At 48.5% G+C, this 25,028-nt stretch overlaps 2 protein-coding genes across 2 annotated transcripts in view; one reads left to right on the top strand and one right to left on the bottom strand.

Annotated features, from left to right (window-relative positions):
• The window catches only part of MLF2 (myeloid leukemia factor 2), a 449,608-nt gene that overhangs the window by 96,259 nt on the left and 328,321 nt on the right, over positions 1-25,028 (bottom strand). The gene's annotated exons all lie outside the window — the stretch shown is intronic.
• LOC132570046 (lymphocyte activation gene 3 protein-like) lies at positions 43-15,087 on the top strand. The gene is made up of 4 exons (XM_060236487.1): positions 43-244; positions 4,656-4,934; positions 9,834-9,955; positions 14,977-15,087. Exons 1-4 carry the CDS (start codon positions 43-45, stop codon positions 15,085-15,087), a joined length of 714 nt encoding a protein of 237 aa, XP_060092470.1.

Raw genomic sequence — 25,028 nt, 5'->3', positions numbered from 1 at the left:
GGATCGGATGCTCACTTGCCCTGTGGACTGAATTACAACCCCATGGATTCTGACAGCTCAAAGGTAGCCATCCATTGGAGCCACGTAACAGACAAGGACCTGAAGGCCAAGGCCAACTTGTACCAAGAAAATAGGACCTTACATCTCCCTGCTGTGGGACCTGGTAGTGCAGGCCAGTATCTCTGTGAGGTCACCATCAATGGTACCACCATCTCCAAGAATGTCACCCTGGTTGTAATGACAGGTGAGAAGGACATCTGGTAGGAGGGGAAGGGTATTTCCAAAGAGGATTTAGGAAACCTCTTTGCCCTTTGTGGTCATCTATTAGGGCTCTCAAACCACACACAAGGGAAGATCACACTGCCCACAATTCTCTGATACTAAGGATGCCAGCCTCCGGGGGGGGGGGGGGGCTGAAAACCCCCTGGAATTCCAGGTCATCTCCAGGCTATAAAGATCAGAGAAAGGGTTGGTGGCTCAGTGGCAGAGCATCTGCTTGGGAAGCAGAAGGTCCCAGGTTCAATCCCTGGCATCTCCAAAAAAGGGTCCAGGCAAATAGGTGTGAAAAACCTCAGCTTGAGACCCTGGAGAGCCGCTGCCAGTCTGAGTAGACAATACTGACTTTGATGGACCAAGGGTCTGATTCAGTATAAGGCAGCTTCATATGTATGTTCAAAATGGATGCTTTGGAGGGTAGTAGGGTTGCCAATCCCATTAGGTGAGGGAGACCCTAATTTGGAGGTCCTCCCCGCACTTCAGGGTCATCAGAAAGCAGAGTGGGGGGAGAGGGAAATGTCTGCTGGGCACTCCATTATTCCCTATGAACATATGAAGCTGCCTTATACTGAATCAGACCCCTGGTCCATCAAAGTCAGTATCGTCTTCTCAGAATGGCAGCGGGTCTCCAGGGTCTCAAGCTGAGGTTTTTCATGCCTATTTGCCTGGACCCTTTTTTGGAGATGCCAGGGATTGAACCTGGGACCTTCTGCTTCCCAAGCAGATGCTCTACCACTGAGCCACCGTCCCTCCCCAATTGATTCCCATAGGGTATAATGGAGAATTGATCTGCGGGTATCTGGGGCTCTGGAGAGGCTGCTTTTTGAGGTAAAGGCACCAAATTTTCAGTGTGCCTTTCTTCAAAACACCCTCCACGTTTCAAAAAGATTGGACCAGGGAGTCCAATTTTATGAGCCTTAAACAAAGGTGCCCCTATCCATTATTTCCAGTGGAGGGAAGGCATTGAAAAGGTGTGCAGTCCCTTTAAATGTGATGGCCAGGGCTCCCTTTGGAGTTCAATCGTTCTTATCACACCCTTGCTCCTGGCTCCACCCCCAAAGTCTCCTGGCTCCACCCCCAAAGTCCCTAAATATTTCTTAATTTGGAATTGGCAACCCTAGAAGGTAGATTCTGACATTGTACCCTACTGAAATCCCAGTCCTCTCCAGGCTCCACTCCCAAATCTCTAAGAGTTTCCCAGCTTGGATTTGGCAACTCTAACCCCCATCCCCTACAAGTGGGCAGGTGGTATATACAGCCACCATGTTATGCAAACAGAGCAATGTGGATATTTGGCAGCTTCGGTACACATGTGAATACCCAGATCTTTTGAGGGGAATATGTTTGCCTATATTGAAACTGGAAACAGACATTGGCTTGTGCCCACAAAATGGCGTCTGTGTGTGTTGGGAGGATCTTTTGAGGGGAATGTTGTTTGCCCAGGGGTCATTTTGTAGAAAAATAGGTGGTGGAGCTCATTAGCATAACTGATTAGCATATGCTGGCCCTCCCTAAGCCAAAAGCAACCCGATGCAAGAAAGGAGAGCCCTGGGTGAGTGAGGCCTGCTTGGGCTGGTTAGAGATCCAGCCAGCCCAAGCAGGTCTCGCTTGCCTGGGGCTCTCCTGGGCTGTCCTCCCGCCAGTCAAAAGGCCAGCAAGCCACCCACTGCCCAAAATCACATAAGAAATAGAGAAAGGGTGTGCGGGCTTCTCCAGGGGTTAAGGAGGGCTGATGGGGGTGTGACAAAGCTCCTAGTGGCTGGCTGGCTGACTGCTCTCCTAATCCAGGGATTGTTATGCAGCTGCACTTACTATTCAATGGACAGGGTAGGTGGGGAGGAAGAGGGGAAACTGTCAGAAAGGTTCAGGAGCTGTGCTCCAGTGAACTCCTGCTGAATCTGAGGCCTGTGTCTGCCTCTGTTGAAGCTGGAAAATACAGAAATTGGTCTGTTCACACAAAATGGCGCCCATGTGTATTGGTAGGATATTTTGAGGGAAATATGTTGGCATGCATTAAAGCTGGAAAATATAGGCATTGGTCCGTACCCACAAAACGGCATCCACATGTATTGGGAGGATCATGGGTAGGCCAGCCTCCCCTGATTGCACTTTGAATGCCAAAATCAGTAACAACTGAAAAGCCCCTCCCCTGCAGCCTGATTAAAATGTGGAATTTGCTGAAAGAGGATGTAGAGATGGCCACAGGAATAAACAGCTTTAAAAGGGGATTTGATAGATTCATGGAGGACAAGTCTATCAATGGCTAACAGCCCTGGTGACTAAACCTCTGAATCTCAGAGTCAGGAGGCAACATCAAGGGAAGGTCTCAGCCTCTATGCCCTGTTGCTGGCCATCCAGAGGAACTGGCTGGCTACTGAGACAAGATGCTGGGCTAGACGGACCACTGGTCTGATACAGCAGGACTCTTATATTCTTACAACTCGGTGACCGTGTTACATTCTGCCTGCCTTAAATCGCAAAAACAGAGGAAGGGGATTGTGTTGGGCAGGCTGGTGGGGTTGTGCTTGGTGTCCTTCCATTTTGCACTAGGTCTAAGGGCTAAGAACTTGGTGGGGTACAATGTCATAGAGTCCACCCTCTAAAAGCTTCGATTTTCTCCAGGGAAACTGATCTCTGTAATCCAGAGATGAGCTGTAATTCTGGTGGATCCCCAGGTCCCGACTGGAGGTTGGCATCCCTAGATCCATGTTCTTTGACTCTTTCTCATGTCCATTCTGTGCCTTTTGAGTCCATCCTCCTCAGGAGTTCACAGCCGTGCAAAAGCCATTTGTAGATCTCTCTTTCTTGTGTCCCACACCAGCTATTTCTGACATGTTTCCACCATTTTCTTTTCTGTCCGAGAGTTGGATCGGCTCTTTCTATGATCCCTATTTCTCTGGCAGATCCTGTGACCCTGTGGGCTAGTCACAGTTGAGATCTAGCCTCAAGACATTTAGTAAGACACCCATGGAAGATTCTTTCTCCCACAAGTTCATTTTCCTTCCTGCCTTTTTACCTCAGAAGGAATCCCTCCCTTTAGGGAAAGCAGTTCAGTGTGAAGTCTTTAGGCACATTCTATTCCTGCAAGCCTAGGAAATGCAAGGTATTGCAGTGCAAACTTTAATCAATAGATTCACCCCTCCAAAGCTTTCACTGAATGAATTTTCACTTCATTAGGGGTCATCTTTAATCAATGAAGTTGCAAGTTAAGGGGAAGGGAGGTTAATGTTAAGTTAACATTAACCTTCCCTCCCCTTAACTTGCAACTTCATTGATTAAAACTGACCCCTAATGAAGTGAAAATTCATTCAGTGAAAGCTTTGGAGGGGTGAATCTTATTCTAATTATTATTTTAACGTTGTTTGGAACTTGGAGTATTAAAGCAGTGTGTGTGTGTGTATAAAGTGATGTGAAATTGCAGCAAGAGGTTTTCAAGGCAAGTGAGAAGCAGAGGCCTTCCTCTGCACAGAGCCTCTCTTCCTTCTATTGGCTGAGCCCCTCCCTCTCCTGGTCCCCTGCGGAAGGAAGGAAAGAGGCGGAGCTTCCTTTGCCCAGTTCCCTGGATCCCATGGGAGAAATACAAAGAAAGCACCTTTAAGACCAATGAGTACTAATGTTTTAAGCATGTTTTATTTTAAGGTTTTTTTAAAAAACAAACAAACAAAACGTTGTGTTTGTCTGTGTCCTTTATAAAGTTTATATCTCTGCTACCTAATCTTAAATAAGGACACATATGGCTCAGCCCAACAAGGTCTCATATATGTCAGATCCGGCCCTCATAACAAATGAGTTCGACACCCCTGGATAACACGCTGCCTTCCCTCTCTTGCTATAACAATAGAGGATATAATATTAAAGATGGCCTTTCTAGCAGAAAGCAGGCATTTGTCTTAAATTAAATTGTGCGCTAACCTCAATGTTCCTTAAGCACCTTACCTATATATCAAAGTTTTTGCATTGCCAAAAAAATCATATAAGTGGAACTGATTAATTAATCCATCAGTTTGTTAAAAGGCAAATGATTCCTCAGCTGAAAAATGGTGCAGATTGTGCTGGATATCAATGTGCGGAAATCAGGGATGGGCTCACTTTTTTTTTTTTTAAATGATACTCAGGTGAAGGGTGGGAGTTTGCAGGGAAGTGACCCTCTTGTATGGGTGGAATTCTAGCAGGAACTCCTTTGCATATTAGGCCATACACCCCTGATGTAGCCAATCCTTCAGGAGCTTACAGTAGGCCATATATCAATGAGCCTTGTAAGCTCTTGGAGGATTGGCTACACCAGAGGGGTGTGGCCTAATATGCAAAGGAGCTCATGCTAGAATTTCACCCCTGCCTTCTTGCATAATCAAAGTCTTTTTCTTTCCTCCCCCCTTCAGTCGTTCCAAGCATCGGGGGGCCAGTCCTGGAGGGATCTCACCTGATGCTCACCTGCAGTCTAAGCCAGCCCCTAGGAAAAGTGCATTTTCAATGGCAGTGGTTGGGCTCTGACCCCGCAAACAGGTCCAAAGCTGCCTCCAGGAGTTCTGAGTGCTTGAGCTCTGGCTGGATCCGGGAGTTCTCCAAGGTGTCACCTACAGATGCCGGTATCTGGGAGTGCAGCATCCACAACGCAGACGGGATGCTGGGATCTGTGCAGTATCACCTGGAAATTGCAGGTATTCTTTCCTGCTTCCTTGACAAGAGCCTCATTGTCCCCAAACATTCTGAGCCAGCAGGCGCACATGGAATCTTGACACAGCAACAAATGGCAGCTGCTGGAGGCGGAGCCAGCCACAAAATGGCCACAGCTTAATTAAAGTAACACAACTCTCTCTCTCTCTCTCTCTCTTCCCCATGGCTGAGCTTGTGAAGCATCAGCAGCCAGAGCCGGGAGAGCTGAGCAGGCACAGTGCACTGCAGCAGCAACAGCAGCAGGCAGAGAAGAGGGAGGCAGAGGAGTGGGAAGTGCAGGGAGGGGATGGGTGGAACTGCTGGCAGCAAAGTGCCAGGGTGGGGGAGAGGGAGGTTGAAGGAAACTCCCCTGCTTGCACACATGTTTTAAGGTTGGCTGCCTGGACTTGGCCACTTTCAGAGCCTCCAGCTTTTGCCCCTACCCCAGAAAGCTTCTGAGAACCCGCAAGCCCTGCAGTGGATGGGAAAAGGGTGCCCCTGACTTTTTAAAAAGCACCCCCCCCCTAACTTTTAAAAGAACAGCCCTGGTGCCAGATATGGTGGGAACCAGGTTGGGGACCCCACGTCTCGGTGTAGGTGGTAATCACAGGAGAAATGTTCCTCGGACCTTGACAGGGCTTGTTTCTGAGTAAAAGTGAGAATGGGGTTGCCAGCCGCCCACGTCCCCCCAACAGCTAAAGGCATCCAGGTTTCAGTGCGTGATTCAATCAGGCAACGGAAAAAGAGAGCCCCCTCCATCTCTGGCTTTGACTCAGAGTGTATCTGTAGCCCTTGAGACAGGGAAGCAGTGGTCCGACTCCCCATCAATGCTCTCTCTAGCCAGTTTGGTGTAGTGGTTAAGTGTGCGGACTCTTATCTGGGAGAACCAGGTTTGATTCCCCACTCCTCCACTTGTACCTGCTGGGATGGCCTTGGGTCAGCCATAGCCCTGGCAGAGGTTGTCCTTGAAAGGGCAGCTGCTGTGAGAGCCCTCTCCAGCCTCACCCACCTCACAGGGTGTCTGTTGTGGGGGAGGAAGGGAAAGGAGACTGCAGGCCGCTATGAGACTCTGTCCTTGAAAGGGCAGCTTCTGGGAGAGCTCTCTCAGCCCCACCCACCTCACAGGGTGTCTGTTGTGGGGAAGGAAGGTAAAGGAGATTGTAGGCCGTTCTGAGACTCTGTCCTTGACAGGGCAGTTGCTGTGAGAGTCCTCTCAGCCCCACCCACCTCACAGGGTGTCTGTTGTGGGGGAGGAAGATAAAGGAGATTGTGAGCCGCTCTGAGACTCTGTCCTTGAAAGGGCAGCTGCTGTGAGAGCCCTCTCCAGTCCCACCCACCTCACAGGGTGTCTGTTGTGGGGGAGGTAGGTAAAGGAGATTGTAGGCCGTTCTGAGACTCTGTCCTTGAAAGGGCAGCTTCTGGGAGAGCTCTCTCAGCCCCACCCACCTCACAGGGTGTCTGTTGTGGGGGAGGAAGGGAAAGGAGATTGTGAGCCGCTCTGAGACTCTTCAGAGTGGAGGGCGGGATATAAATCCAATATCATCATCTCTAAGCTGTGGAGTCTTGTGAGCAAAAATTCTACTTTGTGAGTGACTGACATTAAAGCTGTGAGCTGCGGCATGAATTCGTGTGCTCAGGGGTCATTTTTTCTGAGATAAGACAAAAACGTGTGAGCTGGAGGCTAAAAAACTGTGAGCTAGCTCACATTAACTCAGCTTTGAGGAAACACTGGTCCCCATGCTTGGTGGCTGCAGGGCCAATTCCATGAAGGGGACCCTAGATAAGAATCTCCCACTTCCCAAATTTCGATGACTGCCATCACCAACTAGGGTCACCAGCCTCCAGGTGGGAAAGAGCTCGATGTTCACTGAAATGGGAAGCTTAACGCTGTGATTAGAGAATGTAGAACGGGGTTCCTAAATAATTGAGCCGTCAAACTGAAGAAAGAATTGAAATGCCAAGTGCAGGGGTGGCCAAACTTGCTTAATGTAAGAGCCACATAGAATAAATGCCAGATGTCTGAGAGCCACAAGACACAAATGTCAGATGCCTGAGAACTGCAAGACATGAACATCAGGTGTTTGAGAGCTGCAGGACAGGAAGGAAGAGAGGGAGGAAAGCAAATAGATGGGGGGAGAGGTAGAAAGAAAGCAACTTTATAACTGTAAATGCATTCTCCAAACTGCCAGCTGGTTTGGCTTGGGCAAGTGATTTAAAGAGACAAATGCCTTCTCCAAGCTGGCTGACAGGGCAGTGGGGGCTTCAAGAGCCACGCAATATATGTGAAAGAGCCACATGTGGCTCCTGAGCCACAGTTTGGCCACTCCTGATCTAGAGAGACATCTTTTAAAGAAAGCTGCTGCGTTGAAGCTACATTCCTCAGGAGCACCCACCTCGTGAATTTCAATTGGACTATTTCCAAGTTTGAGCTTATATCTATTCATTTGGGGATGGGTTTTTTTGGCCCCCTTGGGGGTTTCTGTTACTTTAAAAGGCCCTAGCACCGCCGGCCTCTATCATTATTGTATTGTTTGTTATGTGTTGTACACAGCAGCTGCCCTTTCAAGTACAACCTCTGCCAGAGCTACGGCTAACCCAAGACCATTCCAGCAGGTGCAAGTGGAGGAGTGGGGAATCAAACCTGGTTCTCCCAGATAAGAGTCCGCACACTTAACCACTACACCAAACTGGCTAGAGAGAGCATTGATGGGGAGTCAGACCACTGCTTCCCTGTCTCAAGGGCTACAGATACGCTCTGAGTCAAAGCCAGAGATGGAGGGGGCTCTCTCTTTCCGTTGCCTGATTGAATCATGCACTGAAACCTGGATGCCTTTAGCTGTTGGGGGCACGTGGGCGGCTAGCAACCCCATTCTCGCTTTTACTCAGAAACAAGCCCTGTCAAGGTCCGAGGAACATTTCTCCTGTGACTACCACCTACACCAAGATGTGGGGTCCCCAACCTGTTCCCTCTAAGCTGAGTTAGTGTGAGCTAGCTCTCAATTTTTTAGCCTCCAGCTCATACATTTTTGTCTCAGCTCAGGAAAAATGGCCCTAGAGCAAGCTAATTCATGCAGTAGCTCACAACTTTACTGCCAATAGCTCACAACTTTAGTGCTAGCAGCTCACCAAGTAGAATTTTTGCTCACAAGACTCCACAGCTTAAGGGGAACATTGCTTATAATATATTTTTGCAAACTGAAAGACGCTGTAATACTTGGTGGCTTTGATCAGTCGGCTAATTACACCAAGTGCCCTTCAAGCAGAAGCCTCCAGGTGGGGACTGCAGAGCTCCTGCAATTGCAACTGGTCTCCAGGCAATCTAAATGACTTGTTGTTTGTTCATTTAAAACATCTGTTCCACTTCTCCTGGAGAAAATGGTTGCTTGGGAAAGTGGACTGCATGGCATGATACCTGTCATGGTCTTTCCCCTCCCCGCCCTTCTCAGGCTCCACTCCTAGGGTTGCCAAGTCCCCTGCGCTGCATGATGACATCACTCAGAAGTGACATCGTTGTGCCGGCAACGTTGCACACCAGCCGCTCTAGGAGCATCTGGGGAAACTCCATGGTTTCCCCAGACACTTTAGTGGTTTGGGAGGGGAAACGGTACTATAGAGTTTTCCTCCCAAATTGCTAGAGCGTCCGGGGAAACCATGGACTTTTCTCGGATGCTCCTAGAGTGGTTGGCGAGCAGCATCGCCAGCGTGATGACATGACTTCTGAGTGATGTCATCCTGCCAGCGACGTCAAGGGAAGATCTGCCCCCCCCCATGCTGGGCCAGTTTGGGTCGGTGGGTTGGGAACCTCCAGGGTGGGAGAAGCCCCACCCGGCCTGGGAACTTGGCAGCCCTATCCACCCTGCAAATCTCCAGATATTTCTAAACCCAGAGTTGGCAACCCTGCAGCGCCAACACTGACTCCTACGGTTGCCAGGTGCCCCCCACAGCCACTGGGAGGGGATGAGGGGGTAGGAGTAACTTGGCTACTTTCAAAGCCTCCAGCTTTGGTTGGGAAATTCCTTGAAATTTGGGGGTGGAGCCTGGGGAGGACAGGGACCTCAGTGGGGTAGGGTGCACAGAGCCCACCCTCCAAAGCACCCGTTTTTCCTGACCTCTGTTTGGAGAGCAGCTGTAATTTCAGGGGATCCCCAGGTCCCACCTGGAGGCTGGCATCCCTTTGACCAGGCCCAGCCTGGAAGCTGGCAATCCTATGGCAGCAGCTATTCAGAGAGACTGGCCCAGGGGAGTAGAGAAAGGGAAGCAGCTGAGCTAGATGGAGATCCAGCCAGCTGAGAAGCTTTCTCCCCAGTTTGGTGTAGTGGTTAAGTGTGCGGACTCTTGTCTGGGAGAACCAGGTTTGATTCCCCACTCCTCCACTTGCACCTGCTAGCATGGCCTTGGGTCAGCCATAGCTCTGGCAGAGGTTGTCCTTGAAAGGGCAGCTGCTGTGAGAGCCCGCTCCAGCCCCAACCACCTCACAGGGTGTCTGTTGTGGGGGAGGAAGGTAAAGGAGATTGTGAGCCGCTCTGAGACTCTTCGGAGTGGAGGGCGGGATATAAATCCAATTTCTTCTTCTTCTACAGGAAAGCAGGTTTGAGGGAGGGCTAATTCTTCACACCCCCAAGAGAGCCAAGCTTTACTCCTTTCCAGGGCTTGTATTTGTAGCAGAAACTCCTTTGCATCTTATGCCACACACACACCCCTGATGTAGCCAATCCTCCTGGAGCTTACAGGGCTCTTAGTACAGGTCCTGCTGTAAGCTCTTGGAGGATTGGCTACATCAGGGGTGTGTGGCCTCATATGCAAAGGAGTTCCTGCTACAAATACAAGCCCTGCCCCAAGCTTTATTCCTTTCAGATCCACTCTTGTTCCACTGCAGGCAATCTAACTGCAGCCTTATTTTGCAGGTGCCCAAGCTGCTAGTCCACAGCAAAATGAGACGCCTGGGAAGATCACTTACGGATTGATGACCTTCCTCTTTGTCCCTGTGGTCTTCATCGCGGTTCTTCTGACCCTTTTGAGGCGAAAGGTGAGTCATTAGGCCAACTTGTTTCTTTGCCTGTTGGCATCTGCCCCTTTGGCCAAATGGTTTATTTTTTTTTCCTGGAACCAGCCGGGTGTCGATCAGCATAACAGAAGGTGGGTGACGGTTTAAGGAGGAAAGGAAATTTGGCCTACCGTTTTGGCTAGCCAGGCTGGGAAGAAATTACTGGAGACAGTTAGAAGCCTTATTTATGCTGTCCCCACACAGAGAGAAACTATGGCCTTGGTGATCTATGACACACAGGCATGTGCTAAAGCAGAAGTGGGGTTCTGGATCACAGTCATGGTGCTGAGGAAGGGAGGAGAGTACTTTTCTATCCACCATGCCAGCATACTTCAAGTCAGGTGGGAGCAGGACAAGGTAGAAAAACCCGGATGGAGACCCACTGGCTCAGAAACTGGGGATGAGCCAGGTTTCACTTCACTCTGCACTAGCAGAGCTTTGCGTGGCTCCAGTCCAGGCAGGCCGTTATTAGGCACAACCCCAAGGCAGTCTGGGAAGACAAGCCCAAGCACACCTAAGCAGTCAAAGGGCGCACTGAGGGCTCGGGAGAGAGCCCAGGGCGTTGTAAGCTCAGCCCTCCTCTCTCTGTACCCATCCTAGCAGCCAGTTGGGTGAAGTGGTTAAGTGCACAGACACTTATCTGGAAGAACTGGGTTTGATTCCCCACTCCTCCACTTGCATCTGCTGATGTGACTTTGGGTCAGTCACAAGTTCTCTCCAGGCTGTTCTGTTCAAGAGCAGTTCTGGGAGAGCTCTCTCAGCCCCACCTACCCCACAGGCAGGGCTTTTCTTCTGAGCAGGAATGCACTTGGTGTCAGGGTGTGTGTGTGCTGTCAGGGGTGTGTGGCCTAATATGCAAATAAGTTCCTGCTGGGCTTTTCCCACAAAAAACCTGAAACAATGGTGATGCCAGGGGTGTGGCCTAATATGCAAACGAGTTCCTGCTGGGCTTTTCCTACATAAATAGCCCTGCCCACAGGGTGTCTGTTGCGGAGAGGGGAAAGGAAGAGATTTGGAAGCCGCTCCTCCTCCCCCTCTTGTGTGCCAACTATGGTTATTAGAAGGGCTGCGTACTCCAGGTTGGGAAATATCTGGAAATTTTGAGGGTGGAGCTTGTGGAGGGCAGAGTTTAGGAAGGAGAGGGGAGAAGTGAGTATAATGCCATCAAATCCATTCTCCAAAGCAGCTGTTTTCTCCAAGGAACCTGTTCTTGATCATCTGGAGATGAACTTTATTAGTGGGTGACCTCCAGGTGCCACCTGGAAGTTGGCAACCCTAGTTCCCAGGCAGCCATCTGCTGGCCATTCCACTACTCAGGGTGGCCCATCTAGCAGAGGCCAGAGCCCAGGCCTTTTCACTTGGAGCTCTGGCTCTGTGGAATGGGCTCCCTTGGGAGGCGACACAAAGGATGCCTGTTTGCCAGGACTTTTTTTTATTCTGTATGACCATATGTGTGCTTGCATGCCTGGAAGTCATGGTGGCTTCTGGCAACCCCTAGCTAGGACATTTCAGAGGGGTGGCTTGATATTGCCTGCCCCTACCTCCCAGCCCTGGTATTCCTTGGAGGTCTCCCATCCAAATGCTTGCCAGGTCTGGCCCCGCTTAGCTTCTGAGATCTGGCTTGCCTGGGCTATCCAGCTATCCAGCCCAGGACTTTTGAGGGGGTTTGAATGGCAGGCATCTTTTAAGGGGCAGGCAGAGATTTGAGGCTTGTTGTTTTATGCATGGCTGTGAGAGCTGGACCATAAGGAAGGCCGAGCGCAGAAGAACAGATGCTTTTGAGCTGTGGTGCTAGAGAAGAATCTTGAGAGTCCCTTGGACTGCAAGAAGATCAAATTGGTCAGTCCTAAGGGATATCAACCCAGACTGTTTCCTGGAAGGTCAGATGCTGAAGCTGAAGCTCAAATACTTTGGCCACCAAAAGAGAAGGGAGCACTCTCTGGAGAAGACCCTGATGCTGGGAAAGACAGAAGGCAAAAGAAGAAGGGGACGGCAAAAGATGAGATGGCTGGACAGCTTTACTGATGTAACTAACACAAAGTTGAGCAGACTTCGGAGGATGGTGGAAAACAGGAGGGCCTGGCATGACTTTGTCCATGGGGTTGCAAAGAGTCGGACTCGACTGTGCAACTGAACAGCAACAACAACAACAAAAGTTTTACTGTTGGTTTTCACTGAAAATGTTTTTAGCTATTATAAGCTGCCTCGAACCACGAGGAAAGGTGGGATATAAATGTTTTAATAATTAAACATCACTATGCCATTCCCCCAACTGGAAATCTCCTTCCATCAGTGGGTAAAAAGACAGGCACAGGAGAAATCCTGTCTTTTTTCCTTCCTGTGGTTAAAACAGCCTGGCCCCTTTCCATCTGGATCTTCTCAGCCACTTTTTGCAGCTGACCCACACACCAGGGGGATTGAAGCATGGACTTTGGAAAAATGTTTTCTAAGCAGGAATACTTCTTTGGCATGCTAAAATGCAAACTTTCCCTCCCAAAAGCCGCTGCAAAACTGCTTCAAGAGTTAGTCTGGGGAGCAGAGCACAGCTTGGTCAGTGTGGTGTCCAGGGCGCCACCTAGCAGTCAAATGCAGCCGCTTTTGAAATCAGCATTTATCTCTCACCTCAGAAAAGGAATTGGCTTTCCCACACACTGAATGAATCACACTGAAACCCTGTAGAACTGGCTTGTTCAGAGCCTGCAATGCGATGGGGAAGGAGGATCTATGTATCACCAGGGCTTTTTTTTTTTTTTAGCAGGAACGCACAGAAACGCAACTGGCTTAGTGTCAGGGGGTGTGACCTCAGGGGTGGAATTCTAGCAGGAGCTCCTTTGCATATTAGGCCACACATCCCTGATGTAGCCAATCCTCCAAGAGCTCACAAGGCTCTTTTCTGTAAGCTCTTGAAGGATTGGCTACATCAGGGGTGTGTGGCCTAATATGCAAAGGAGTTCCTGCTGGAATTCCACCCCTGTGTGGCCTAATATGCAAATGAGTTGGTGCGGTCTCATTTGGAGTACTGTGTGCAGTTCTGGTCGCCGCACCTCAAAAAGGATATTATAGCATTGGAGAAAGTTCAGAAAAGGGCAACTAAAATGATTAAAGGGCTGGAACACCTTCCCTATGAAGAAAGGTTGAAACGCTTAGGGCTCTTTAGCTTGGAGAAACGTCGACTGAGGGGTGACATGATAGAAGTTTACAAGATAATGCATGGGATGGAGAAAGTAGAGAAAGAAGTACTTTTCTCCCTTTCTCACAATACAAGAACTCGTGGGCATTCGATGAAATTGCTGAGCAGACAGGTTAAAACGGATAAAAGGAAGTACTTCTTCACCCAAAGGGTGATTAACATGTGGAATTCACTGCCACAGGAGGTGGTGGCGTCCACAAGCATAGCCACCTTCAAGAAGGGGTTAGATAAAAATATGGAGCAGAGGTCCATCAGTGGCTATTAGCCACAGTGTGTGTGTGTGTATATATATATATATATATATTTGGCCGCTGTGTGACACAGAATGTTGGACTGGATGGGCCATTGGCCTGATCTAACATGGCTTCTCTTATGTTCTTATGTTCTTATGAGTTCCTGCTGGGCTTTTCCCACAAAAAAGCCCTGTATATCACAGATAGCAATGTCACAGCATCCCAGTTGCTCTTAAAATGTTACGTCTGTCTTCACTATAACAGAACCATTGAGCCAGGTGCCCTGACAGGTCCAATTTGAACCGGGGACCTTCTGCTTGCCAACCAGGTGCTCTGCCAGTGATCCACAATCCCCTCCCTTAAAGTCTACGTTATGTGGGATACATAATTCCCATTTCACCTCTGGCCGAACAAGGCAGGACGGGGTATGGGGAAGGGTGGCCAGTAGGGCAAAGCATTTGCAGCAGCAGAAGGGGAACTCACCCCTGGTGTGGACGCAACCGTGGCTAAACCAAAGAAAGGAATGCCTACATGAGAAATCATTCACCATGGCCAGTACTTTGCAGTACATCTTGTGCAAGCAGAAATATGAAAAGGGACACTGTTGAGTTGACACAGCACCAGCCTCTCTGGTATTTCCACTCATGCGAGGGCACTGAAAGGGTCCTGACACTTGCCGATGAGCGCAGAACAGAGAGGATGTCATTCTATGGCTGCTTTCAGACAGCTAATTTGGGCCAACTTTTTTTTTGTAGACAAAGCCCAGCATGAACTCATTTGCATATTAGGCCACACCCCCTGACATCACCACTGTTTCATGCAGGGCCTTTTTATCGCAAAAGCCCAGCAAGAACTCACTTGCATATTAGGCCACACCCCCTGACACTAAGCCAACTGGAGCTGAATTCCTGTGTGTTCCTGCTAAAAAAAAAGCCCCGAGGCCAACACAAGAACAGCCCACGTTCAGATCAAAAAGGCAAGTTCGAACACGCAGATCTAGGCCCTGCCTCACTCTCACCCTTACCTCGTCGTCCTGTGCCTCTGCCATCCTAAAAATTGCTGAAGCGCTTCTGGGGCGCCTTTCCGGCCGTCTGAACAGGCGGGGAGCACCAGAGAAGCGTCATTCAAGTGCTTGAGCGGCGTGACTGCTCCTCCATCGCTTGTGCAGCCCATCCCCATTCAGGCAGCAGGCTGTGCGCCATCTGAGAGCCAGTTTAGTGTAATGGTTAAGTGTGCGGACTCTTATCCAGGAGAACCAGGTTTGATTTCCCCACTCCTCCACTTCCAGCTGCCGGAATGGCCTTGGGTCAGCCATAGCTCTCAACGGAGTTCTCCTTGAAAGGGCAGTTGCTGTGAGAGCCCTCTCCAGCCCCACCTACCTCACAGGGTGTCTGTTATGATGGGAAGATAAAGGAGATTGTGACCACTCTGAGATTCAGAGTATAGGGCGGGATATAAATCCAATATCATCATCTGACCGCCCCCAGGGTGCTTTACTCTATGCCGGCTTACTTCCGCGATTGGAGCCTGCCGCCCCAAACTTCCTGTCTGTAACCAGCCTATGTTTTCTTTTCTTTTAGACACACTCACTGAACTTCCCAGCACTGGATAGACTGGTAGCAGCTGCCCTTCCCAGAAAAGAGGTCAAGGATGTTGTCCAGGAAGAGAAGGTCCTGAAGCTAGAACTGTGATGACACTGAAGACAGAAGGTCACGTCCTTGACCACTGTGAACGGTGGCCAGAGGGGCCCTTTGAAGCACAGACTTGGAGGGATGGTGAGGGTTCGGTCAGCCTAGAGGTTTCTCCGACTGTACCTTTTCCCCCTACGAAACCCAAAGTGGCGAGCAGGGTCTGAGCCGGAGATGGGAAAGGGGCGCAGAAGAAAGCAAAGATGCCTTCTGCCTTCACGCTGGTCTCCCTGGGGAGACTGCAACCAGGGCGGCTGTTTTAAATACAGCAAGGGGAAATGTGGTGGGACCGGGGTTTGCTTGTCATGGGCAATGCGAGCTTTATAGAAGGGATGCAGGAATATTGGTCAACGACTGGAGGATTCAGAAGTGTCGTGGCTCTAGACGCTTCTCATCCAACTCCTTTCCCGCTCTTTTTGCTTGCCTCATGTTTTTAGCAATGATGCTGTGTCTAAGGAAATGCCTTTTTAAAAAAAAATAAAAAAAAATCTGTTACTTGTCAGCATGTTTCATTCATTTCTTTCATTTATTCATTTATTTATTTCAAAACTGTAAAGGAAAATGATATACTGTGCCTTTGGCTTCTGAATGAATGGATGGCTGCTGCTGGAGAGATTTCGGAGAGCTTTTCTTGCAGCAGGAGCTACAAGAAATATTGCTTAGGAATGTCCCATAAGCCAAGAAGCAAGAGAGTCCCTTGATCAATACCTGCTTTAGTTTTGCAAGCCCATAATTTTGCATCATGGGGCTGATAATCCTGAACAGCCTTACAAGGTGGAAGAAGAAGAACTGCAGATTTATACCCCGCCCTTCTCTCTGAATCAGAGACTCAGAGCGGCTTACAATCTCCTATGTCTTCTCCCCCACCCGCAACAGACACCCTGTGAGGTGGGTGGGGCTGAGAGGCTCTCTCAGAAGATGCCCCTTTCAAGGACAACTCCTATGAGAGCTATGGCTGACCCAAGGCCATTCCAGAAGGTGCAAGTGGAGGAGTGGGGAATGAAACCTGGTTCTCCCAGATAAGAGTCCACACACTTAACCACTACACCAAACTGGCTCTCAAGGTAGCAAGGAAGAGCCCTGAGCTGGATAGCCCAGGCAAGCCTGACCTTGTCAGTTCTCAGCAGCTAAGCAGGGCTAACTCTGGCGAGTACTTGGATGGCAGACCTCTGAAGACTACTAGCAGTTGGGAGGGCAGGGGCAGGTTTAGGACTGCCAGTCTTCAGGTGGGTAAAAAAACAATTATGGGATCACTACAAGAAACACAAAATATACCTGTGATATGTATAGGCTACCATACTTATGCATTTCACAAAAACAGACAGTAAGAAACAATTTTCAACAGAGCTCGTTGTTTAGCCATACAGCATACAATTAACTAGTTACAATAATAGACACGGTTCGTGTTGCCACTTCATCGGTATTGTTAATGTCTTCTTGTTGTTGAGCTGTATGTAGTGAAGAAGTAAGCCAGTATCTTTTTCAAAAGTATGTGTCAGTCAGTCAGTCAGTCACATTTTATTTGTATCCCGCCCTCCCCGACCAAGCAGCTCAGGGCAGCTAACAGCATAAAATTCAATACATACATTATACAATAAATAACATTTGAAGACAAATTAAAATCCATAAAATTCTAAAAACATTAATAAATTTAGTGCTATTCATCGGCAAGTTTACTTGGCAATTTAGTAGTATCAGTTGGTGAAGGCTATTTGGAACAGGATGGTTTTGCAGGCCCTGCGGAATTGTTCAATGTCCCGCAGGGCCCGCATTTCCTCTGGGAGTTGATTCCACAGCTGTGGGGCCAAAACTGAGAAGGCCCGAGTACGGGTACTCTGCAGTCTTACCTCCTTTGGGCCAGGGATAGTCAGCAGGTTCTTCCCTGCTGACCTCAGTGCTCTCTGGGGTTCATACGGGGAGAGGCGGTCCCTAAGGTAGGCAGGTCCTCGGCCATATAGGGCTTTAAAGGTAATAACCAGCACTTTGTAGCGAATCCGGTATACAACTGGCAGCCAGTTGTGGAAAGCCTTCCATCTCATTGCTGGCCAAAACACTCTCCTTGAAGGAACCACCTTAAAAATACAGTTAACAATGCTCTGGTAAAGCTTATTATTACACTAATATGGTGCCTCGTGGCGCAGAGTGGTAAAGCTGCAGTCGGAGCCCTCTGCTCACGATCTGAGTTCGATCCCAGCGGAAGCTGGTTCAGGTAGCCGGCTCCAGGTTGACTCAGCCTTCCATCCTTCCGAGGTCGGTCAAATGAGTACCCAGCTTGCTGGGAAGAAAGCGTAGATGACTGGGGAAGGCAATGGCAAACCACGCGTAAAAAGCCTGCCGTGAAAACGTTGTGAAAGCAACATCACCCCAGAGTCAGAAACAACTGGTGCTTGCACAGGGGACTACCTTTACCTTTAATATGGTGCATTTTGAGGACCCTGGGATGAATTGACCTGTGGGTATCTGGGGCTCTGGGGGCTGTTTTTTTGAGGTAGATGCACCAAATTTTCAGCATAGCATCTGGGGACTCTCCTCAAAACACCTCCCAAGTTTCAAAAAGATTGGACTGGGGGAGGGGGTCCAATTTTATGAGTCCCCAAAAAAGGTACCCCTATTCTCCATTATTTCCTATGGAAGGATGGCATTTAAAAAGAGTGTGGCCCTTTTAAATGTGATGGCCAGATGTTATGTATGAGAATCAAGGTTATGTTGCTGTATTGGACTCAACTGAAGACTTGGGTGTTCCTGCCTGGGTCATTGGAGCCATACGGACTGAGCTTGTGGACTTGGGAACAATGGGCAGCAGGATCCAAATCTCTGCTGCCCTGGACCAATCACAAGCCCCCTCCGGTTTTAATGACCCAATAACGTGCTTGCGTAGGACCCGGAGATGTATATAAGTTTGGCTCCATTGGCCCAGTTCTCAGTCTTGTTAGTGCAGCCACCTACCATGCTGTACGCATTAAAGAGCTTGTTATCACTTCCACCTCGCCTCTTCAATGCCTTTTTGTTGTTCAGTCATACAGTCGAGTCCGACCTTTTGCGACCCCATGGACCAAGTCACTCCAGGCCCTCCTGTCTTCCACCATTCTCCGAAGTCTGCTCAAATTTGTGCTTGTTACATCAGTAACGCTGTCCAGCCATCTCATCTTTTGCCATCCCCTTCTTCTTTTGCCTTCTGTCTTTCCCAGCATCAGGGTCTTCTCCAGTGAATGTTCCCTTCTCTTTTGGTGGCCAAAGTATTTGAGCTTCAGCTTCAGCATCTGACCTTCCAGGGAACCCTATATTATACCAGAACTCCCTGTGGAGTTCAATTGTGCTTGCCACACCCTTCTCCTGGCTCCGCCCCAAAGCCTTCTGGCTCCACCCCCAGAGTCCCCAGATATTTCTTGAGTAGAACTTGGCAACCCTAGGCAGGCTGTATTCAGCCGCCACTCTGAATATACTCCAGGCCCCCAGCAGGCGTCAGTCACCAGAGGCCACCATGACTTCCCGGTGCACACACACACACTCACACATGCCTGAATATACAAATTCAACGACAACAGGTAGCTGGGAAGGTGCCGAGCAAGGGATGCAGGTGAAGTGCTTAGAAATTTCAAAGGCATTCTCCAAAATGTGATATAGCAGCATTCTCTGAATGGAGGTTTCCCCTCCAGTATCAGCTGAAGCAGCTAATGCCGTCCAAAGGCTTGCCCTCTTTCCATGAAGAATGTATCTGCAAGCCTGGAAGGGCAAGTGGCCTCTTCTTAAAAGCTCATTAGTAAAGGCTCACAGGCTTGTCATTTCCACTACTTCATATGCAGAATGCACTTGACTTGCAGGGAGAAAGCCTGGCCGGGGAAGGGGGATGTGCAATTTCATATAAAACAGCTCGCGAGGACAGCAGAATGGCACAAGTTCAGTGATGCCTAAAAGGTTAGGCTTGCTGCTCAGGACAGAAGAAAACCCATCCTTGGCCTTAAGAACATAAGAGAGAACATAAGAGAAGCCATGTCGGATCAGGTCAATGGCCCATCCAGTCCAACACCCTGTGTCACACAGTGGCCCAAAAAAACCCAGGGGCCATCAGGAGGTCCATCAGTGGGGCCTCCCATTGTGGTGCCCCCAAGCACCAAGAATACAGAGCATCAGTGCCCCAGACATAAGAGAAGCCATGTTGGATCAGGCCAATGGCCCATCCAGTCCCACACTCTGTGTCACACAGTGGCCAAAAAACACAGGTGCCATCAGGAAGTCCATCAGTGAGGCCAGGACACTAGAAGCCTTCCCACTGTGCCTCCCCCCAGCAAGCACCAAGAATACAGAGCATCACTTGCCCCAGACAGAGAATTTCAACAATATGCTGTGGCTAATAGCCACTGATCCTCCACTCTCAATGATTTGAGGAGTGGGGGGTGGGGGAGGGGAAGAGGTGGGCAATAGTACTGATGGTGGCACTCTGGGAATTTCCCTATGGTAAAGACCCTAGAGATTGCAAGGATTTTGAAAAAAAGAAGATAATCTTCTAAAACACAGGAAAAAACAGAGGTACTAAAGCGTACTAAAGAAAATGAGGAATCGAAATGACAGTGCACGTTCATAATTTCTGCGACCAGCACAATACAACCTTTATAATGATGTAATTTATTTATCCAATCTATTTGTACCCCTGTCTTTCATTTTATCCTCACAACAACCCTGTGAGGCCGTTTAGGCTGAAAGAGCATGACAAGATTACCCAGCAAGGCTCCATGGCAAAAGTGGGATTCGAACCCAGGGTCTCCCAGATACTAGTCCAACACTCTTAACCACTACACCGCACAAACTCCTGTTTCAGAAACAAATTCTCCAATACTGTAAAGCAATTTTATAACCATCTCTGTAGTTGTGTCCATCCAAGTGGTATAAAGTTTTCGTTCGTCAAGTAGTCCAGTAAGGGGCGCCATTTTTCAGTAAAGTTAGTTTGTTTAGGAAATTGCATCGCTCTGAGGATTTTATCTGAAATAGTCATCACTCTTTGTTGCAATTACATTTTGATAGTGTGACGGCCTCAGTCTAAAACTGCCTCACAGGGTTGTTGTGAGGATAAAATGAAGAAAAGGAAAAAAGGAAAGGTCCTCTGTGCAAGCACCAGTCGTTTCCGACTCTGGGGTGACGTTGCTTTCACAACGTTTTCACGACAGACTTTTTACGGGGTGGTTTGCCATTGCCTTCCCCAGTCATCTACACTTTCCCCCCAGCAGGCTGGGTACTTCTTTTACCCACCTCAGAAGGATGGAAGGCTGAGTCAACCTCGAGCCGGCTACCTGAAAACCCAGCTTCCACCAGGGATCAAACTCAGGTCGTGGACCGGGGTACAAATAGATTGGATAAAATAAATTATATCATTATAACGGTTGTATTGCACTGGTTGTAAAAATTATGAACGTGCACTGTCGTTTTGAGTCCTCATTCTCTCTAGTACGTTTTAGTACCTCTGTTTTAATCTCTGTAACTCTAATAAGATAATTTAATGTGCATTGTCTGTTGTCTGTGTAATTCTAATCTCAACTTCAATAAAGTTATTTTTTTATTTTTTAAAAAATACTGTAACAGTCTCCCTTTTGTCACAGTCGCATCCAACCCTTTGTGACCCCCAAGGACATCTCCCTTACAGTCTCCCTTAGGAGGTGGTGGGATAGCCACTGGCTGGCAAAGCATTTCTATTAAGCTTATACTGCCATCTAGAGTCCACCTCTTGAAATTAAAAGAGACAGGGAAAGGAACTTTCTAAAAATCAGAGAGAAAAGCCTGAATGACACAGCTTAGCCTGAGCTTGCCAGACCTTGGAAGTTAAGCAGGGCTGGCCACTACTATATGTACTTGGATGGGAGCCTGCCATGGAACTGAAGGATTAGTTGGGTTAGCAGATTGCTCAAGACACATCGTGCAGGTTTGCATGTGCTGGCTGAGTTTAATTTCTTGTATGGTCAAAGACCAGCATACATAAAATGCTACAAAGTTATTGATTTTTTTTAAAAAAAAACAGAATTAAAAATAGAAAACAATATAAATAGGTAGAAGTTATTTACGTAAACTCTCATAATGAAAGCAACTGACAGATTTTATAGGCTGTTGCACAAAATTTTGCAACTGAGGCTGTAGTTGTTAGGTTTCTGTCTTCGAAAACAACAGGGTAAAGGTAGTCCCCTGTGCAAGCACCAATCGTTTCCAACTCTGGGGTGACGTTGCATCATGACATTTTCACAGCAGACTTTTTACAGGGTGGTTTGCCATTGCCTTCTCCAGTCATCTACACTTTCCCCCCAGCAAGCTGGGTACTCATTTTACCAACCTCGGAAGGATGGAAGGCTGAGTCAACCTGGGCTGGCTACCTGAACCCAACTTCTGTCAGGATTGAACTCAGGTCATGAGCAGAGAGTTTGGACTGCAGTGCTGCAGCTTACCACTCTGCGCCATGGGGCTCAATTTCTGTCTTCTAGGAGTAGCCTAAGATACTCCAGTCTTGTTCTTCCAGGTATTCTGTTAATCAAAGGGGTGATGGTTCTAATGCAAGCAACTTGATAGAAGGGACAACATAGAAGAATATGATCTACAGTCTCAGTCTATCTATCTATCTATCTATCTATCTATCTATCTATCTATCTATCTATCTATCTATCTATCTATCTATCTGTCTGTCTGTCTGTCTGTCTGTCTGTCTGTCTGTCTGTCTGTCTGTCTGTCTGTCTGTCTGTCTGTCTGTCTGTCTGTCTGTCTGCCTGCCTGCCTGCCTGCCTGCCTGCCTGCCTGCCTGCCTGCCTGCCTGCCTGCCAGCACATTCCAGAGAACAATCAGCACAATCAACAACCATCTTCCTTATCTTCACACCCCTTCCAACCCTCCCAGCAATCAACACAGAACAATGGTCACATTCCACAGCCAGTTTCCTTATCACCACCCTTCCAGGAAGCCCCACCCAACAATGGGTACATTCACAAACCAATTGCCCTCTCACCACACCCCCTCCAGCCTAGAAATAGCAGCTCTCCAGCAGCCCTGGCCTCACTCAATGCACAGCAGCCAAGAAGGTCAGAGCGCCTGCTCCGGCTGCAACGCCACTGAGGATGTTCTCCGCAGCTGAGAACGAAACGTCTGGAAGAAAAACTTTCTCCAGTAGAACACGGCACTTGAGCCCGAAAGATTCTACAAACCCTAATGTCTGTCTTTCTGTCTGTCTTTGAATTTATGTCCCACACTCCCAGCAAGTGGGTTCAGGGCAGGTCACAGCAAAAACAATAACAATAAATACAATGAATAATGGATTGAAATTTAAAACAAATAGCACATAACCTATTTGGCTGGCCACCAAGGAAATCCAGGGTTGCTACGCAGGCAATGACAGAACCACCTCTGTTAGTCTCTTGCACTGAAAATCCCATGAGGTGAGCTGTTTGTGACTTGATGGCATTCTTCTTCTTCTTCTCCTTCTTTTACTTCTACTCATTCTTTTTCTTCTTCTCTTCCTTCTTTTTTTACTTCTTCTTTTCCTTCTTCTTCTCCTCCTCCTCCTCCTTCTCTTTCTTCTTCATCATTACTGAAATTCATTAATCTATACTGGATTTTCTCCCACCACCGGCAGCAAAAAAAAAAAAAAAGGGGGGGGGAGGCAAAATTGCAACTTGTGACATCCAGTGTAAACTTGTTAGTGTGCTGCCATGCTCTGTCGAAGCTGCACTCATGACCATGTTGCTGGGAAGTCATACCACAAGGAAGCCATAGTGTTGTCAGTAGTTCCCACCACATTATTTTGTTTGTCAATTGGAAGATGTGATCTTTCCACCAGCCGGTGCATCTTTTGTGGTTGCGACTTTTCACATTCTCACGTGGTTTCCTTTACATGGTTCACGCAAAAGCCAGTCAAGTGCCACAGGGGTTGCTCAGGGTCATCGTCTTCGTGACTGGGTGACATGACAGAAATCTGCCCGAGCAGAGCTGTGAATTCTTGGATCCTCTCACAGTGACACTTCCAAACTAGCAAACTGCACTCCACAGAAAGGACACCAAACATTAGGATAAACCAAACTTTCCCCACCATATGGTACAATTCTGACTGCATATTGAGTGGTTCAGGGCTTTTTTTTAAAGAGAAAGCCCAGCAGGAACTCATTTGCATATTAGGCCACACCCTCTGACACCACTGTTGTTTCACACAGGGCTTTTTTTGGTAGAGCAAGTCCAGCAGGAACTCATTTACATAATAGAAGAAGAATTGCAGATTTATACCCCACCCTTCTCTCTGAATCAGAGACTCAGAGCGGCTTACAATCTCCTATATCTTCTCCCCCAACAACACATGCCCAGTGAGGTGGGTGGGGCTGAGAGGGCTCTCACAGCAGCTGCCCTTTCAAGGACAACTCCTGCCAGAGCTATGGCTGACCCAAGGCCATTCCAGCAGGTGCAAGTGGAGGAGTGGGGAATCAAACCCAATTCTCCCAGATAAGAGTCCGCACACTTAACCACTACACCAAACTGCCTATGGCTGAGCCAAGGCCATTCCAGCAGGTGCAAATGGAGGAGTGGGGAATCAAACCTGGTGCTCCCAGATAAGACACTTAACCACTACACCCCTGATGCCAAGCCAGCAGGAACTGTGTTCCTGTGCGTCTCTGCTCAGAAAAGCGCCCTTGGGTGGCTGATATTGGCTCCTGCCTGAAAAATTGTGTGATAAAGTCAGTCAAGTCCGCTGCACTTTAAAACCAAGCAAAGAAGTCCCTTTACGCCTTTGCAGAAGGTGACTGTAGCCATGAAATTAAAAGACATTTGCTCCTTGGGAGGATGGCTATGGAAAACCTAGGCAGTATAATAAAAGGTAGAGACTTCACCCTGGCAACAAAAGTCCGCATAGTCAAAGCGATGGTATTCCCAGTAGATTGCTGTAGTGGTTAAGTGCGTGGACTCTTATCTGGGAGAACTGGGTTTGAATCTCCACTCCTCCACTTACAGCTGCTGGAATGGCCTTGGGTCAGCCATAGCTCTGGCGGAGCTTGTCCTTGAAAGGGCAGTTGCTGTGAGAGCCCCTTCAGCCCCACCTACCTCACAGGGTGTCTGTTGTGGGGGGAGAATATATAAGAGATTGTGAGCCACTCTGAGAGTCCCTTGGACTGCAAGGAGATCAAATCAGTCAGTCCTAAGGGAAATCAACCCTGACTGTTCCCTGAAATGTCAGATGCCGAAGCTGAAGCTCAAATACTTTGGCCACCAAATGAGAAGGGAGCACTCCCTGGAGAAGACCCTGATGCTGGGAAAGACAGAAGGCAAAAGAAGAAGAGGAGAGCAAAAGATGAGATGGCTGGACAGCGTTACTGATGTAACTAACATGAACTTGAGCAGACTTCTGAGGATGGTGGAAGACAGAAGGGCCTGGCATAACTTGGTCCATGGTCGCAAAGAGTCAGATTCAACTGTGTGACTGAACAACAACAAAACAGTTACCAGCTCCAAATTGGGCAATTCCTGATTTGGGGGAGGAGCCTGGGAGGGTGGGATTTGGGATGGGGAGGGGCCTCAGCTGGATATAATGCTGTAGAATCCATTCACAAAAGCTGCCATTTCCTCCAGGAGAATTGATCTCTGTACTCCAGAAATCAGTTGCAATTCCGGGAGATCTCCAGGCCCCACATGGAGGTTGGCAACCCAGTAGCTGTAAAAAGGCAGGGCAGATAAACGGTTTTCTCCTCTTCTTCCTTTCCTAGTGCTTGCCAACCTACAGGTAGTGGCTGGAGTAATGTTGCCAATCCCCAGATGGGGGCAAAGGATCCCCCGATTTGGAGGCCCCCCCCTCCGTTTCGGGGCTATCAGAAAGCGGAGCAGGGGGAGATGGAAATGTCTTCTGGGCACTCCAATATTCCCTATGGAGACTGATTCCCACAGGGTATAATGGAGAATTGGTCTGTGGGTATCTGGGGCTCTGGGGGGGTGTTTTT

Source organism: Heteronotia binoei, chromosome 4 (genome assembly GCF_032191835.1).
Source record: "Heteronotia binoei isolate CCM8104 ecotype False Entrance Well chromosome 4, APGP_CSIRO_Hbin_v1, whole genome shotgun sequence".
Lineage (NCBI taxonomy): Eukaryota > Metazoa > Chordata > Lepidosauria > Squamata > Gekkonidae > Heteronotia > Heteronotia binoei.
The sequence above is the reverse complement of the archived record's forward strand: the minus strand, read 5'-3'. Positions and strand labels throughout refer to the sequence as shown.